Raw genomic sequence first — 17,034 nt, 5'->3', positions numbered from 1 at the left:
AATACATTTCCTTTCTTTTTTCCCTTCGATTTGGCAGATTGATCAAGGTTAATCTCACTCTGTGTAACACCGCCCCCCCGCGGTCATTTGTCGCACTGCAAGATGACGCTCGGTCACTGCGCTTGTTACGTACGTGTCCGTAGCGACGTAAACACGTGCTGCTTCTTCCAGGTCGCACTTTTTCATTCCTCCGTCATCCCTGGCTCTAGCATCACTCCCTGAAACAGCAGAAACGATGGCGGAGCCCGGAGCATCAGACCCTACGGGCCCCTCTCCGGCCGCCAGTCCGGGTTCAGAGCCACTATCCACGGCGCTGTCACCCACTGCGGACGGCTCCCAGAGACTGCTGTTCTCCCACGACCTGGTGTCGGGGCGGTACCGCGGCTCGGTCCGCTTTGGCCTCGTTCGGATGATACACGGCGAGGAGGATTTTAACTCGGACTCGGACCTCGAGGACGACGGCGGGGGGAGAGGCGGCGGCGGCGGAGGAGGGGGAGGCGGCGGCGGCGGAGGCGCACGGTTCCCCTGTGGTTCGGACACCGAGAGTACAGTGGACAGTCCCAGCCGTCCTCTGGGCAGGGGGTTCGTCCGTGTGCAGTGGTACCCTGAAGGAGGCAAGCAGGACATCCGAGAGACAAAGGTACCACAGACCAGATCTGCCAAGTAATTGTTTACATCATGGATTTCACGTATTTTACACGAAACCTCTTTATTGTGAGTATGTGGTGTTGTCAAACCACATACTCTTATCCTTTCCTTTTAACATCTCGCCTTTAACGTATCCTAACCGCAGCGCAGCTAACTCACTAGCACTCACGCGCACATGCTAGCTAGCCCTTTAGCTTGTAGCCTCATGTCACTCAGGCGGTGCTGACAGGCTCACCTGGCTCCTGAACATGGCACAGTAAACAACCTTACCCTCCACGTAATAACCGTGTGTGGAGAAAGGACGACTTGGCGGGCCCATGTCTCCACCAGAAACTGTAAATAAACCCCTCTATTACACCTCGATGATGTTGGACTGCTCTCATCAGGGTGTGACTTGGTCTGAGCTTTTGTCAAACATCAGCATCCTTGTATCCAGCAAACACCAGCTTTTAGGGGATGCTTTTTTTTTTATTGGCACACTGCTGTTATCCTGCCAATTATTATTATTTCACACGGTATTTGCTGGGTGTAGTTTTGATTGTGAATTGCAGTCACTTATTCATTTTGTGTTCGTGTTTATTTCTTTGTGATGATGTACTTAGTTGTGCAGTGCCTTTCTCCACTTTTGCCACTTTAGCACTGACACACTGCCCACTTGTGTTCTGTATTGAATGGTGACTGGCCTGGAATCGCTCACAAATGGCCCCATGATTTCGCAGATATGACCAGAAGAAGCTTCACATTGGCCACGCTTTGTTGTTTGCCTTAAATGAGCAAAGTTCTGGCCCCAGAGTCACACAGAACTGAAACAATGCATTGTGTTTACCGGCCGGCACGGACAATGGTGCAGTGCCATTAACAAATGTCTATCCTTGTGCTCTTGAGCCCTTCTCCACTGCACATTATAGCCCACATTTGACCTGGCGTTGCTAATTAACAGCTTATCTGTATAATAGTGAAGCGGGCACAGAGAGTACAGTGGACAGTCCCAGTAAAATGTTCATTTTAAACACAACCCAAAGGCAATGTCTTCATATTTTATTTGGTTTAGAACTACAGCCATCTGCCTCTTCTGAGAGCTCACACTACAATCGCTTATATCCCCCAAGACTGAGCAGTGAGTAGAGAAACTTGCCAGTATTTCAGCAAGGACAGCATTAAACATGGAAAACTACTGAATCACATTATATATTATGATCGCTCCAAGATAATAATATTGCATTAGTCCTATATAGCACTTTTCCAGGCGCTCAGAGTCACTTTACATTATCCAGCGTTATTCACTGACTCCATACTGGACGCATTGTGTTGCCTTGTGTACAAAATGCGTGGTATAAATAAAGTTGCCGTGCCTTGACAGTGGTAAGCTACGTTTGTCGCCACAGCTGCCATGGGGAAGTCTGTTAGAGCGAGGCTGCCAATCCGACCACTCACTCTGGTACTGACCCGGCCCTGCCCTGCGAAGCCTTCGAGATCTGACAGGATCAGACCGGGCCAAGGCGATACGGCCGATCATGGCAGAGTTCAGATCGTGATTCGGTTTTTATCCTCGTATCACTCAGTACAACACTCATGCGGTAAAACTTTTTCAATCATAAAACGGCAATAACATGAACAACAAAACAGGTGTCTCATTGATTATTCCTAAAAGGCCTTAGATACTGGCAGAACAATGTTATTGATCTAGCAAGCTCATTATTTTCTCACTGACTGTCACATTTCACTGACCTTGGATTCAGGTGAAATGTGATGGGCACACTTTCAGTTTGGCTTTACGAGATCTTCAGTGCCATTTATGAGGACGTTTCTTGGACGTTTCTTGGACGTTCCCTTACTGTAGAGTGCTAATGGAATTAAAAACATCTAGCAGACGGTTAGTCTCCGACAGGATTCCCCAGCGGCATTGACGGATGGGTCAAATGCAGAGAATGAATTTCCCTGTAAGGATCAATAAAGTACACCTTATCATCAACTAGTGCTCACTTTTGCATATTTGCTGAGCCTTCCCAGGACATAGACACACTTATCCAAGCTCCTGCAATTATTTATACAAGAAAAGAAATAAGATAAAGGAAGACATAATCCCAGACCTTGTTTTGATGATTATTTTTTTCAATACAACACGTGCTGCTTGCCACCTATAACCTTTCATATTTTATTCATCATTTATGAATTTTCCATCGTAGTTTTCAAATATTGTTGACAGGGCTGGGTTTATTGAGCGTATAGTGTTTCGCTTCTGGTAACACACAAGCGTGAGGCTTATTTAAAGTCGGGCCACTACTTCGAGCAGGGGTCTGGACTTGCATCAGCCCACTCTGATTCGCTCTTTGTTCTGGGCTGTTGCAAAACTCAACAGTTCTTAGCTTCAATCTGCGTTAGCAAAACACTGATGCTTCTGTGATCTGAGGGGGGGACAAACCTCCATGGTTAACGGTATAGGCACTTGTTCTCTTAAGCTTGAGTTTAAATCTCTTCTCAGTCTGATTTAGGACCTTTGCCGTTTGCTGTGGAATTGGATATTGCACCAGCTAGTATTTAAGGGCACAATAAATCGGATAATGCAATGTAAAGCCCTAGTTTACTTTCTGTCAGGGGTCTAACTAGGAGTGAGCAATGAGGATAGTGTCCCAGGAACACAGCAACAGCGTCAAAAGGTCTCAAAGAAAAGTCAAAATCAAACCTTCTGGTCAAAGGCATCAGCCTGGTGTGGTGTGCATTGATGATATAGACTATGAGGTGCTGAAATGTTTCTTCAAAGTCACATTTTGTCCCCATAGAATTATAAGGCTCTAAGGAAATTGATTTATTCACTGAATGTTCTTCGGGACTCATTCTATACACAAAGTACCATTTTTCTATGAGCAAAAACACATGACCCATTTCCATTTTGTTCTGTGAGTGGTCAAAACTTCAAACCTAGGCATTTCAGAACTATTCAGAACGCAGATAGAACCGTTTAACTCTAAGGGGACGATTTACCTCATGTAATCTTGTTTTGCTCTGGAGCTGATTTAATGCCACACACATTACATCTCCCTGTTCCCATCTATCACCGTTTTTAATGAGCTGTCTGCATTACAGATGGCTACTCTTGTATCCTAGATCGTGAGAGCTTTTCTAAAATACTTGTTCGTCTTTGCATATAGAAATGAGTGGTTAAGCAGTCACACATGGATGGAAACTGTCGAGACGATACAATCAGAACTGGAGAAGAGGAGATGACGCTGTGATTATTTAGCACTCTCGCCTTGGCTTGTCTTGTTGTGCCTGTGTTTTGATTCAGAGGACGGATTTCTTTATGACGACGATAAATGACCACAACCTTTTGACCTTTCAGATAAATGAACTTGTTCCTTGCCATAAGAAGTCAAAGTAGAGACGTCAACTCTGCGTGTTATTGTTGTGAAGAGGATAGATTTTTGGGGGTATAGGCTTCATTTTACAGGACGGTGGAGGTGAAGAGCTTGCCTATTTTGGATTACGTTCCTACAGTCGCTTCACAAGCTGCTTGGGAAGCCATAAAACTTGCTAAATATGTTTTTCTTGTAACATGACATCATCGCCGCTCATCTCGTTCTCCTCATAGCTCGCCCTGCTCCGGCTCGGAGATAATGGATCTCTGTGGCCCCTCTCCTCATAGGCCGCTCATACACATGGACCACTCTGGGCTCACCTGCTTCCATCATCTATCACGGCATCTGCAGCACTATGCACTTCCAGTTTAATTCTGGACGTTCCTCCTCCTCTGAGAAGCTTTCCTGGGATCTGTCTGGATATCGCACACGTTTCTGTTGGATTTTTAGACCCATATGACGTAGTTTAAAACCGCACTGCGTGAACCTCACCCCAATAAACAGAATCAAATACAAGTATTTATTCATGTCTTTATTGGTGTAAATCCCTCTTTGAACAATGAGTCTTTACTGTGAGCGGGCTCGCCTCTCCTCAGACCTGACTCGTACCTTTGCTTGAAGCGGGGCATCACCGGCTCGTCTCAATGGAGATACTTCTGCTTTGCTTTGTCTGCCGGTTGCCAAACATGAGGTTTAAATGCATTAGATCCTCTTCCCAACGCCACATTTTGATAAAACACTGCAGAGATGGTGGTGTCACTGATGCTTTGACTTTTGCCAACAGTTTAGTGTTTACTGACATGGGAATACCCCTCTTTGTGGCTTTAATGTGACTTTTTTCTGGCTTGTGCTGTGGCTGTGTCAAGTCCCATGTATGCAGCATATGTTTAGAGGGCACTCACTGTAGGTGTCATTAATGTCTGGCTGCTTAACACACATGGACCCAATGTGCTTTTTGAGCGACTGCACTGGTTTGAGCCAAAGCAGCGCAGTACAATTGATACCCTCTCTCTCAGCGGACTGGTCTTGTTAGCGTTGAGATGAGCGCGTGCTGGAGATGCGTCTGTCAGTGAGAACAGGCGTGGCTCGAGCTGCAGTCATCTGCAGTGCCTCTTCCTGCCAGTTTCTCTCGCTCCTCAGCACCTTGTTATAAGGCCAGAAGTCAAAGCAAATAGTGTCTTCTATTGATTGTTGTAATCAATCTGCCCCCTCCCGAGTGTTCACCCCGGCCTGTGCGAGGAGACGGCGATGTTTCAATCTGGAATTCAATATAAAAAGAAGACAATGACACTTGTAAAAATAGACACACACAACCTAAATGTACAATGGGTGTGTTATGAGGCTGCTCACTGCTGCCTTCTCCTCCTCACGAGCCTTAGCAACAGCTGCTGTGCTCTAATCAAGGCCTGTAATTATTTCACAGGAATTTGCTTTGTATCGTTCATATTTTTCTTTCTGTGCAGCATATCTCTGGCCTCTAAACATGACAAGGCTATTTCATTACATTAAAAAAAAGAATAATTGTAAATAGAAAGTGTAACAAAGCCGGTATCGATGAATCCTGCCCTGAAACACTCCGGTCATCTGAGCTGTAAGGGCTGTGCCAAGTCTGTTTTCAGGAGTAAATGGTATTGATTTGACGCAGTGTTTTTGAGCTGGTGATGAGCGGTTACAACAGTCGTGCGCTGCAGCAGGATGTGCGCAATGAATGTTAACAAGACCCTGTTTATTTGTCTAAATAATGTGCCTACAGTAACGGCAATACCGCCCCGTACAGGAGCTAAGTCCGTGCCTCCTGCAGAGGCTGAGACATTAGGAAACATTAGGAGAGTGCTGTAACAGACCACAGAAAACATGGCGGCATATTGATTATATCCCCATTGTACTCACACACTCACTGTCTCCTCCTCGCTTTCCTCCCAGAAACCAGAGGAGTAGAGTTACAGCTCAATACAGACATTAGCATTATTAATTGCCTCAGCTGTGCACCTTTCAGCGAGTAATGTTAGCATATTTTGCTTTACAATGTTCTCTTCTCTTTGGGAAACTATTGTAGAAGAATTGTCATTATGTAAGTGGTGTTATTCTCCCATTCTCTCACTCAAAGTGGAAATAAAATAATGATTTAGTTAAGTGTGGTCTGTATACCACTGTATTTATGTCGAGATCACCTAAAATACTAGTAGGAATAAACTAGTGGTAGTATAAAGTCCTGCATTGCGCTTGTGTTTGACTGTTTACTGACATCCTTATGTGCTCCCTGAAGACGCCTCTGCTGACGAAGCTGTGACAAATCACTTATGCTGTGATGGTCTAAATGTGGCCCATTCACATTGAGCAAGTTATTCTTGGAGTCTAACAAACTTCTTTTGTCTCTACAGTTGAAACTTGAAGATCGATCCATCGTTATACGGGACATCGTGAGAAGAAACGACACAAATGTATGTGGTTTTCTCTTGCATTTACTTTTGAGAGACTTTATATTGACCGTTTCTTCGTCACTTTTACTTCCTTTTTCATCAGCTGTACCAAACACGTGTATAATGTTGCTAAAAATAGATCCCACACTTTCATGCCGTGCTCATTGATAAGTCAAGAAGACCTAATTATGTGTCCGTTTCAGGACAACCAGTGCGGCATGGTGACCAACATTGACATCGAGTGTGCAGTAAAACTAGTGGGGACGAACTGCGTCTTGTATCCAGTTAATAGTAAAGACCTACAGCACATTTGGGTAAGATCGTATCTGTTCTAAATGAACGTGCAACATTGATTTATACTAAAAGTGTTACATTTTCCAGTCTTTTATGTACGGAGACTACATCGCCTACGACTTCTGGCTGGGAAAGGTTTACGACTTGACAAATCACATCATCCTCAAGCTCTCAAACGGAGCCAGGTGCAGTGTTGATACATGCAATAGTAATCATGTACATACACCCCTCTCCTGACATGTTTGCCCCCCCCCCCCCGCAGGTGCTCTATGAGCGTGGAGGACGGTGCAAAGCTGTACGATGTCTGTCCACACGTCAGCGACTCGGTATGTGACCGCCTATTTGCCACATTGTGTTTTTCTCCTGAATGTCAGAGCTTTTCACGCCTGTGTGTTTCAGGGACTGTTTTTTGATGAAGCCTACGGTTTCTACCCGGGCCAAGTTCTGATTGGTCCAGCCAAGGTCTTCTCGAATGTACAGTGGCTGTCGGGGGTCAAACCTGTCCTCAGCAGAAAGTGCAAGTTTAGAGTGGTTGTGGAAGAGGTAACGCAATGACTCGTTTTTTCAAAAACACTTGGACTTAACTAATACATTTCATCCATGATCAACTTTTGTGATGGATGAACTCTGAACTGTAATGTCAGTGCATTAAATTGATCAATGGCAACACACATTTTGCTCTAAAAGTACTTTGACCTCTGACCATCCCCCTACCTTAACCAAGTTCACCAGTTCAGCTTTACCCAAATATAAAAGTTCACAGACTATAGGCTGATGTAGCGCCTAAGTTAATGCCTTACAATACTCATCTTTACAGGTCTTTTTCTTTGTGTTGTTGCCACCTTGTGAATAAAACTTTCAAACCATAAATAGTTTCATCCAGGATATTTGTATTGGTGAAAATTCCTCTAAAAAAGTGGTGTTTTATTGTAAGAAGGCTCACCTCTCCTCAGAACAGACTCGAAATTAGCGGGACATCACCAGCTGGTCTCCATGTAGATGTTCCTGTTTTGGTTTGACTTCAAATAGTTTCCCATTCGATTTAAAAATGCCATTCATGGGGTGTTTTGCTGATCACTAGGAGTATGTTTTTGACATGGCAACACATAACCTGGAATGCTCCACAGCGTTGCTTTAAGATGGTAATTTTACATTAAAGATACAAATGACAAACATGGCGTTGTTCCCAGGTGAAGGTCGTGGAGCTAAAGGTAACATGGATCACAAAGAGTTTCTCCCCCAAAGGCTCCGACAGTGTCTACCCCCCTCCATCCACCATCACCCAGGAGAACCTCTGCAGGTCAGACACATGTTTCTATTTGCATCTACACTGTACAGAAGGCATGGGTTTATCTCATAATATGTTTTTAGAGTGAGGCGTCTGGGCTATTATGACCACACTCAGCGGCAGTTGGGAGAGAGAGCCCTGTATGTGTTTCCAGCGAAGGGCGACGCCACGAGAATCACCTGTGAAGGCCCCGAGGGTGGCCCCGTCTTGCCTGACGACCTCGTGGTCAGAAACGTAGGTGCTTTAGTTACATTTGAAAGCTTTGTCCAACATAACACTCAGGTTAAAGGTGCTAAGACGCAGATATTTTGCTTCCAGCTAAAGCGCATGCTGAAGAAAGACGCAAAGAAGACTGAAAATGCAGACGCACACGGTAACTTATATCGACTTACTTACTCCAGCCTCTTCTTTCAAATATCCACTTTACAGTCAAATTGGAGGCTTTAGGAATGGCTCCAGATTAAATTTCATTCCTATCACTGAGCAGATCACAAATCGGAGCAGACGGATTCATCTCATCCCAGCAACAACAACGGTCCTGTGGCGCCGGCTCTGGAGCAGAATACCAACGACACGACGATGGAGCCGACGGAGCAGGACGCAGACGACGAGGCGGCGGACGACACGGATGACACAAGGTGAGGTTTTATTCGGAAGTTCCCCCCTTCCCCAAGGAGGTTCTGTTGATGGGCCTTTTCTAAGACTTGAAGAAAAGCTTGAGTCTAGCATTGTAATCGGTCATTTATGTTGCAAGACTGAGATCCACTGTCCACTTCTCTCCTCACCAATTTTTAGGGTGGCATTTCCAAAGTGGTTCAGTAGTGTTGACTTTAAAAATGAATTGTTTAGCTCTTTAACCCAACTGTAATGAGTGTAAAGTAAGCAGTGTGCAGACCTACTAGATTTCTTTACCCCTTATCACAGCTGACGGATTGTTTTCCTGTGACTAATTTCCTTTGACCCTGTTGTCAGCTCTCTGACGTCTTCGGCGAGCTCCACTGCTTCGTCTCAGAGCGGCGGACTCCCCACCAACCGGAAGAAGAGCATCCCTCTGTCCATCCGCAACCTCAAGAGAAAACACAAAAAGAAGAGGACCAAGTTCTCCCGCGAGTTTAAGCCTGGCGACAGGTCAGACACACACTCCTATGCGGAACCTACAGCAAAGTGCATTCTCGATTTGTCCATAGTTTTGCAGCTTAAATGTCATCTAGGGTATTGGGACTTCAAGGTTATTCACAATTGAATCTAATAGAAAGAAAACAAAATAAAAAGCATCATAGATCGTAATAACGAAATAAGAAATGGATGTTTATTTTTCCCAGAGTGGCTGTGGAGGTTGTGTCTACAAAGACCACTGCAGACGTGATGTGGAAGGACGGTCGAGTGGAGAGAGGGATCAGATCCAACGACCTCATCCCCATCCAGCACCTGGACGGCCACGAGTTCTGTCCCGGGGACTTTGTGGTTGACAAACGACGTGAGGATTCAGCCATTTCTTGTCTCTTTTAGTGACTGTAGAGATCTCTGTGTTAGACTTGTCTCTGGGGACTGGGATGCGCAGGTGTAAGTAGGACACCTGCGGAAACTGGGTTGCTCATTATCTGTGCCAAGTTTTTTTAGCCGTGCGTTTTTGAGTTTCATTGCCCGTTTGTTATTTGATGAACACTTTATTTACCAGAGATTGTCTGTGTTTTGCTTCAGCTCAAGTCTCTCAGGACCCAGGATTGTACGGGGTGATTCAGTCCGGAGATCACAAAGGCAGGACCTGTGTGGTCAAGTGGATCAAGCTCAATTCATCTGGGGACGACGTAGAGGTCAGTTCACAGTAGGGCTCGGCCATATCACACGATTCATGAGGATGCCAGTGTATGTTTGAGAACACAGCAAAGAATACAGCTAGATATAACTGGAGTCAGAGAGCACAGCAACACTAGAACTCAGACCCAATAACTAACCCACACTGGGCAGGAGCTAAAAACTCTGTTAAATACAGAAATGTGCTGGTATAAGCTCCGTTCTGTCACCACAGTTAATTTAGATAAATCAAAGGAATAAACTAAATTATTTTGTCCAAGCTACTGTGTTTTTTGTCTATTTTATTTGCCAATTATAGTTATCGCTGTATTCCTTTTTATTTTGTGATTATATTCATTATAGTCCTCAGAAGTCTCTCACACAATGACCCATACTTGTTGGTCATTTTATGCTCACTACTGCCACCTCAGGTCTTATATGTAACTGCAGGTTGTATAGTCTAAATGTTTTACAAATATTATAAAATGTGCAAGACTGACCACTTGTTCTTGCATTTTGATGTAAAGTAATGTGTTTGTAAAGTTAGGTAACAACGTAATTTTTTCAGTAACTGAGTAATCTAATTCATTACTCTCCCTGTCGTTACAACGCTGTTATCGTTACTGGGTAAACAAAGTGGCACGTTACAATTGGGCTGAATGAAGCGCCGCGGTGTCAGCATGAGGAGAGTAGCAGAGAGCAGGGGGCGGAGTCTCACGGAGCACAACCTAAACGCGCACCTCTCTCCCCGCTCTCTGCTCCAGAGACACTGCAGGCCACTAACCTTCTGTTAGAACAAGTAAACTTATATTTGCTGGTGATTGTTTTCCGTTTTGCCTGATGAATGAACGGAGGGACTTCATGCCTGTGCGTAAAGTCTGCCCTGATCGTTGGCACATGTTACTCCTGTTCCTCCCCATTCTCTTTGAATACGGCCGTATTCCTACATTAATAAAAAAGCAGCAGAAATACAATACCATTCAGTCACAGGGGCCTCCCCCACTCACCCCCCATTCAGTTCATTCAGTTACTATGAACATCTTTGAACACCTGTCTGTTCTAACCATTTCAAGTGACTTGTAAAAACAGCAACAACAACAAAAAAATCCAAATTCTTTGACATATAGCAACTTTTTTTTTTTTAAACAGTAACGCAAATAGTTACTTTCCCTGGTAGCGAGTTACTTTTATTATAGAGTAATTCAGTTACTAACTCAGTTACTTTTTGGAACAAGTAGTGAGTAGCTAATTACTTTTTTAAAGTAACGTTCCCAACACTGGTATGCACAAATATACACTTTATCCCCACATAAAAAGTTGCATAATGCACCCTTAAATTTCCCTCCATCTCTCCTCACTTGGCAAACTTACATCACTTTAATAAATCTTTAAAGTGCTTCTGTCTAATTCAGGATTTGTTTTTGCTGGAATCAGGTGTTTGGTTTGGAGGAGGACGTGAGTGTGTACGACATCGCGGATCACCCAGATTTCCACTTCCGAACCACAGACATTGTCATCAGAATATGGAACTCTGAGAACGGACAGAACGACTGTGAGAATGAGGTCAGCATTTACTCTTCCAACAATGTGGACTCTGCCTATTTAGCAAAAAACAATAAAAAATGTATGAAAATGTCAAACCAACTTGATGTTCCAGACTTCTGTCGGCCAAGTGTCTCGAGTGGATGTGAGCAGCAAAGTGGAGGTTGTATGGGCAGATAATTCCAAGACTATTGTCCTGCCTCAGGTGTGTTTCTCTCTTTGGCCTTTTTGCCTTTGCAGCATTCTCAAATTCACACTCGGCTGAATGTGACCGTCTTGTTCAAATTGCAGCATCTTTACAATGTTGAGTCTGAGATCGAGGAGACGGACTATGACTCTGTGGAGGAGACCAGCAGTGTCCTGTCCACAGAGGAGTGGGAGGACGAGAGCGACAGTTGGGAGACGGACAACGGAGTGACCACAGAAGAGGACAACCACGCAAACACCGCGGACGGCACAGACACGGCCACACCCACTCCCACCAGCTCCTCCACTTTCATCATCTCGCCACAGGAGGGCAGCAAAGCCGGCGTGACCAGCCCCACTAAAGCGACCCCTTCTGAAGAGGCTGAGAGCTCTGCCACTGGAGCCAGTCCTGTGTCTGCGGCAGGTGGGGATTTATCTTTCACATTTGAGTAATGAAAGGGTCTTTATATACTGTAGACACACTGTCAGTCCAGGCACCTTCTCCTGAATCGTTTGGATCATTTCCGTAGTCAAATGTTGATGGTTGCTACCTTTAATGTAATATCAAAACTTATTCACAACTTTATCCTGAAGACATTTTTAAGATTCATGTAAAGTTGTTAAGAAATACAGAGGCTAAAAGTTCAAGTGTTTTGCTTATTTTTAGTATTTAGTTAAGTGTGACCTTTTTGTAGGAAACGCTACGGGACCTGCGGTCAATGGCGCAGAGAAGCCCTGTAAGGACGGTGCCTCCCGGGGCTTCAGGGAGCTGAAAGAGGCACTGAAGATTTTGGAGAGCCTGAAGAACATGACCGTGGAGCAGCTTCTGACCGGGGGATCGCCCACGTCTCCCACCTCTGCTGAACCCGCCTCCGCTCCCAACGCCTCCAGCTCAGTGACGCCCGCAGCACCTGAGAAACCAACCAAGGAGAAGCGCTTCCTGGATGATATCAAGAAGCTGCAGGAAAACCTCCGAAAGACTCTGGACAATGTGGCCATCGTGGAAGAGGAGAAGATGGAGGCAGTGGTTGAAGCGGGAGGCAGCGCAGGAGCAGCGGCAGAGGTAAAAGAAGTCCTATAACTTCAACCGTGTAAGGATGGACATTTGTGGACATCTTTGTGGCTGATCTTCTGTTGTTGTTCTGTGTTGAATCTCCAGGTAGAAAAGTCAAGCGATGAGAAGTCCCAACCTGAGCCACAAACCCCTGTGATGCCAGAGTGGCCCCGTGATTGGCCTAACGACTTCCTCAGTGACACCCCAGTGCTGTGCCAACAGAGCGGCGGCAAACCGGGCGTCACCTTCACCAGTGCCAAGGGAGAGGTGTTCAGCGTGCTGGAGTGGGCACCAGGTCAGAGAAACGGATAAAAAAATATCTCCAAATTAGCAACATCAGTCTAAAAATATTGCAATATTGCTGATGTCTCACATGTTCCTCAAACGAATAACTTGTATTGTATAATCTGCTGTTTTGAAGACAGCCCTAGTACAAATGTATCTGTAAAGAGCTGATCATGGGGCAGGTCTGTCCTTAAGGATGGCCAACACACAATAGACCGCTGATAATCGCTGAATAAATGAGCCCTATGCAAGTGGTTCAAATTTTTTTTTTCTTCTGGTCGCAGACACACATTCTTTTAAGAAAATGGAGTTTCAGCCTGCGGAGGCCAAGAAGTTCTTCAGTACAGTCAGAAAAGAAATGGCTCTGTTGGCCACCTCTCTGCCTGATGGGATCATGGTTAAAACCTTTGAGGACCGCATGGTATGTTTTCACCACTGTTACCAGGATCACCTCGTCATAAGTGCTTGTTTATTTGGGTTTTTATTTGCTCTTCCAAAGGACCTGTTTTCCGCTTTGATCAAAGGCCCAACACGGACGCCTTACGAAGATGGGCTGTTTCTGTTCGACATACAGCTCCCTAACATCTACCCCGCTGTGCCCCCGCTCTTCCGCTACCTTTCCCAGTGCAGCGGCCGCCTCAATCCGAACCTGTATGATAACGGCAAAGTGTGCGTGAGCCTCCTGGGCACCTGGATCGGAAAGGTGAATACATTAGTGTTTCTACTATTATTGATTAGATGCACACATTTCAATGGAAAGAATTTAATCATATTGAATAAAAGCCTGATCGACTTGCTGTTGTGCTTATGCTGTTTGTGCCTTGTTTAATAGGGAACAGAGCGGTGGACAAGCAAGTCGAGTCTGCTGCAGGTTCTCATCTCGATACAAGGTGCGTGTGGCCAGAGAAACAGCGCTGTGCCCCTGCTCCTCACTGTAGCACTCAGATCTTTTATTCATGAACTCATTTCTCAGAGGGGTTGGACAGGACTGAGAGAGTCATTTGACTAAATGAGCAGTCGTCTGCTCTGCTCCAAGCCAGTCTCTAATCTATGAAAATGTTTCTTATTTTTTTTCCTCTGCTTGAATTAAATGTTGGAGCACTGACATGGAAACATCCCTCCTTTTGATTTATGTTTCTTATTCAATTGGAAATTACCTTGAGATTTTTAGATGATCTGTTCATTCATTTGTATTCTTGAAGGGAGTCGTGTTGTTTGTTGACCTTGGTGTCTCTCGCCACAGGACTGATCCTGGTCAATGAGCCATACTACAACGAGGCAGGCTTCGACAGTGACCGTGGGCTGCAGGAGGGCTACGAGAACAGCCGCTGCTACAATGAGATGGGGCTCATTAAGATGGTCCAGTCTATGACGCAGCTCCTCCAGCACCCTGTGGAGGTCTTCAAGCAGGAGATCCAGCTGCACTTCGTGTGTAACGGCTGGCGGCTGGTGCACCGTCTGGAAGTGTGGCTTGAGCTGCACGAGGCTGCAGACAGGGGGCACCGCTCCCATCTGAGCAAGGGCTCATCTGTGGAGCCTCTGGATGAGCAGCTGCCTTTGGGAGCAGGGCCTGTGGCTGTGGCCCATAGCAGCCCCTCTAAACCTGGGGAGGAGGGAGCAGAAGTTGGCTGCATCATGGAGGAGGAGCTGGAGGATTCAGGGCTAAGTCCGTCCACTACTGCAGCCTCACAAGAGCTGAGCCAGAACTCTGACTGTGAAAGCACGCAGAGCAGCGCTCTTAGTGCTGAGAACAGGAGCACGTCCACGCTCCCTGGGACTTTAGTACGCAGTGGGACATCTGATGTGGGGCAGGGAGCTGGAGTTGGCTCTGCAACTCAGCCCGCTGTGCGACCCAAGAAACGGCGAAAGAGTTACCGTAGTTTCCTCCCAGAGGGCGGGGGGTATCCGGACATTGGATTTCCCCTGTTCCCACTGTCTAAAGGCTTTGTAAAGAGTGTTCGAGGTGTCTTATTGCAGTACCGAGCCGCCCTCATCGCTGCAGGCATCGCCGATAACACAGAGGACAAGTAAGTGCCTCCTCAGCTCCTGCTCTGTGCACTCTCACCTTTCCACCTTCTCTTCAGCCCTTTCAACTTGTCCATTATCAGGACATGCAGAGCAGGAACCTACCACTGCCCTAAAGTCCTTACCTCCATTTTTCTCACTGCTCTTGTGCCCAAACTCCTCCGCTGCAGGGGAACCGCTGCATTTGTCTCAGACACTAAGTTTAGGTGAGATTTGATTTTTCCCTCGGTGTCCCTGCAGACTGCCTGATGGCTAAAAGAGCACTGGACCTATGGCCACTTATGGGAACAACCTGTTGTTGCACAGAAAGCCTGACATTTAATGGTCACTTTAGAAAAGCTTTTATCAGAACTTGCAGGATTTCACCAGGGGTGGACCAGAAAGGATGGACGTAAATAGACAGTGCCATGAAGACCACTACACAGACTCCTCATTCCAGTCATGCAATGAGCGGACTCGTGCTGGAAACCACTTTGCTACCATGATCAGCCTCAAAAATGTTTTGCCAACTGGCTACATATTGAAGATGACTGGGTTTCACAGAAAGAACTGCAATGCTCAGCCCATCTATGTGACGGACTGTGGCTATTTGTAGCACTACTGACATTAATGCTGTACCTCCATGCACTACAACGAATGGACGGACAATGTGGTCTGGAGGAGGGGACGTCCCAAAATACTTTGACCAGGAGGATCCTTTTAAATTAGAATTTACTTGTATGCTTTCTGCCAAACTTGTCTTATCCACTGACACGCTACACACTTCATGCATTCATTCATAAAGTTCATTTTTTCATACAAGTACTGAATGTTGTTAAACTGCCAGCCACCTCATCTTCACTGTTCGCCAACGCTCACACCAAAACCATGGCACGTGCAGAGTGACAGTTTACATTACTTTGGCATTGGTCATAACACTGCTAATGCCTCCTCAAATGGTGCGTGTTACTCACCAAATGTCTTTATGGCCAATGTTATTGCAGTTTTTAAAAATATTAAGCTACCCATTCCATCCTCTCGCTTTGACATGTTGCCTTACTTAAATTACTCTGTCCCATCTCAGACGGTTGCATCCACAGCTGCTCTTGTCCTGCTCGGAGTTCAAACCACTACAAAGCCAGTATTTCACTTCCCAATCGAGCAGCCAGAGTTTATATCCACTTTGCATGCTCAGAGCTGATTAAAAAAAAACACAAGGACAACAGCGGTGATCCAACAGAGGAGAGAAGCTTATTTAACAAGGCGATTTGTAACTAAACCAACTAAAACAAGTTTAAAGAAACACTTCCAGTCTGATATAGAAGTCCCGGGTCGATTGTGCTTCCTGGGAAAATGGAGCAGTCTTACTGTTTACTGTTCAGACCTTTATTGTATTTATTTAGAAGCTACAGGTCTGACGAGTCCCTTGTGCTTATATTGTGTTACAAGAGAGCCCTGTTTGCCTGCTGTTTTACTTGAACTAAGATGCTAAAGAGTGTTTCTGAGTGAAGGAGCACAGTGTGCCATTGAAAAGTATGAGTGAGAGAGAGAATAAATGCTTTTTAAAGAAATTTAAGTAAAAAGGGGATTAAATTTGGGATTTGTGTGTTGCTTTGTCTTCCATTTTTGTGATTTTTCCTATTAAGGTGGTCTATCAAACTTGGCAATCAAAAACCAATAACATAAATTCCTTGTGGATCTATTTGCCTTTTAAGCTACACACTACGGTGATTGGACGAGCCTTTGTGGCTTTGCTCCGACATGCTACTTCATGTAAAGCATCACCCACTGTTCCTGTGGCGCTTTTGTCCTGAATGGTTCGAATAGTCTACTAATAAACAAAAAAAGGAACAGGTGGGTCATTTTGCTGCCCATTTAATATATTTTATTTTGTCATTTGCAAACCGGACAGATGCTGACAGAAAATGTGGAACCTGATTCCAAGCACACGATGTACAATTGTCTGGGTAGTCGTCATTCTGATCCAAACCATTAGAGCGCTTTCTTCTGCGAGCCGTTTGTTTTACAGCCAAAGCATGTAACATGTTGCTTTAAGCCCTTTGAACGGGCTACACTCAAGACTTGACTGTACGATGTCTACATTTCCACAGTGGCCTGTTATTGATATATAAAAAGAACTAATAAAGTTATGATTTGTAGCCT

At 45.3% G+C, this 17,034-nt stretch overlaps 1 protein-coding gene across 1 annotated transcript; it reads left to right on the top strand.

Annotated features, from left to right (window-relative positions):
- The first annotated feature begins 79 nt into the window (after nucleotides 1–79).
- ube2o (ubiquitin-conjugating enzyme E2O) lies at nucleotides 80–16,148 on the top strand. The gene is made up of 22 exons (XM_079553066.1): nucleotides 80–640; nucleotides 6,386–6,445; nucleotides 6,628–6,738; nucleotides 6,806–6,903; nucleotides 6,981–7,044; nucleotides 7,118–7,261; nucleotides 7,909–8,018; nucleotides 8,090–8,240; nucleotides 8,325–8,379; nucleotides 8,494–8,644; nucleotides 8,979–9,134; nucleotides 9,329–9,483; nucleotides 9,708–9,820; nucleotides 11,235–11,363; nucleotides 11,458–11,547; nucleotides 11,634–11,952; nucleotides 12,224–12,591; nucleotides 12,688–12,877; nucleotides 13,152–13,288; nucleotides 13,367–13,570; nucleotides 13,700–13,757; nucleotides 14,111–16,148. Exons 1-22 carry the CDS (start codon nucleotides 236–238, stop codon nucleotides 14,896–14,898), a joined length of 4,056 nt encoding a protein of 1,351 aa, XP_079409192.1. The 5' UTR covers nucleotides 80–235; the 3' UTR covers nucleotides 14,899–16,148.
- The last annotated feature ends 886 nt before the right edge of the window (nucleotides 16,149–17,034 follow it).

This window comes from Gobius niger, assembly GCF_951799975.1.
Source record: "Gobius niger genome assembly, chromosome: 3".
In the NCBI taxonomy this organism is placed as follows: Eukaryota; Metazoa; Chordata; class Actinopteri; order Gobiiformes; family Gobiidae; genus Gobius; species Gobius niger.
This window is presented reverse-complemented; position numbering and strand designations above follow the sequence as displayed.

What these genes read in the sequence shown, in the direction of transcription:
- ube2o (XM_079553066.1), top strand. Translation starts at nt 236, where the DNA reads ATGGCGGAGCCCGGAGCATCAGACCCTACGGGCCCCTCTCCGGCCGCC. An exon ending in AGGACATCCGAGAGACAAAG is followed by an intron (nt 641 to 6,385) that starts GTACCACAGACC and finishes TTGTCTCTACAG; the next exon opens with TTGAAACTTGAAGATCGATC. An exon ending in GCGCAGGAGCAGCGGCAGAG is followed by an intron (nt 12,592 to 12,687) that starts GTAAAAGAAGTC and finishes TTGAATCTCCAG; the next exon opens with GTAGAAAAGTCAAGCGATGA.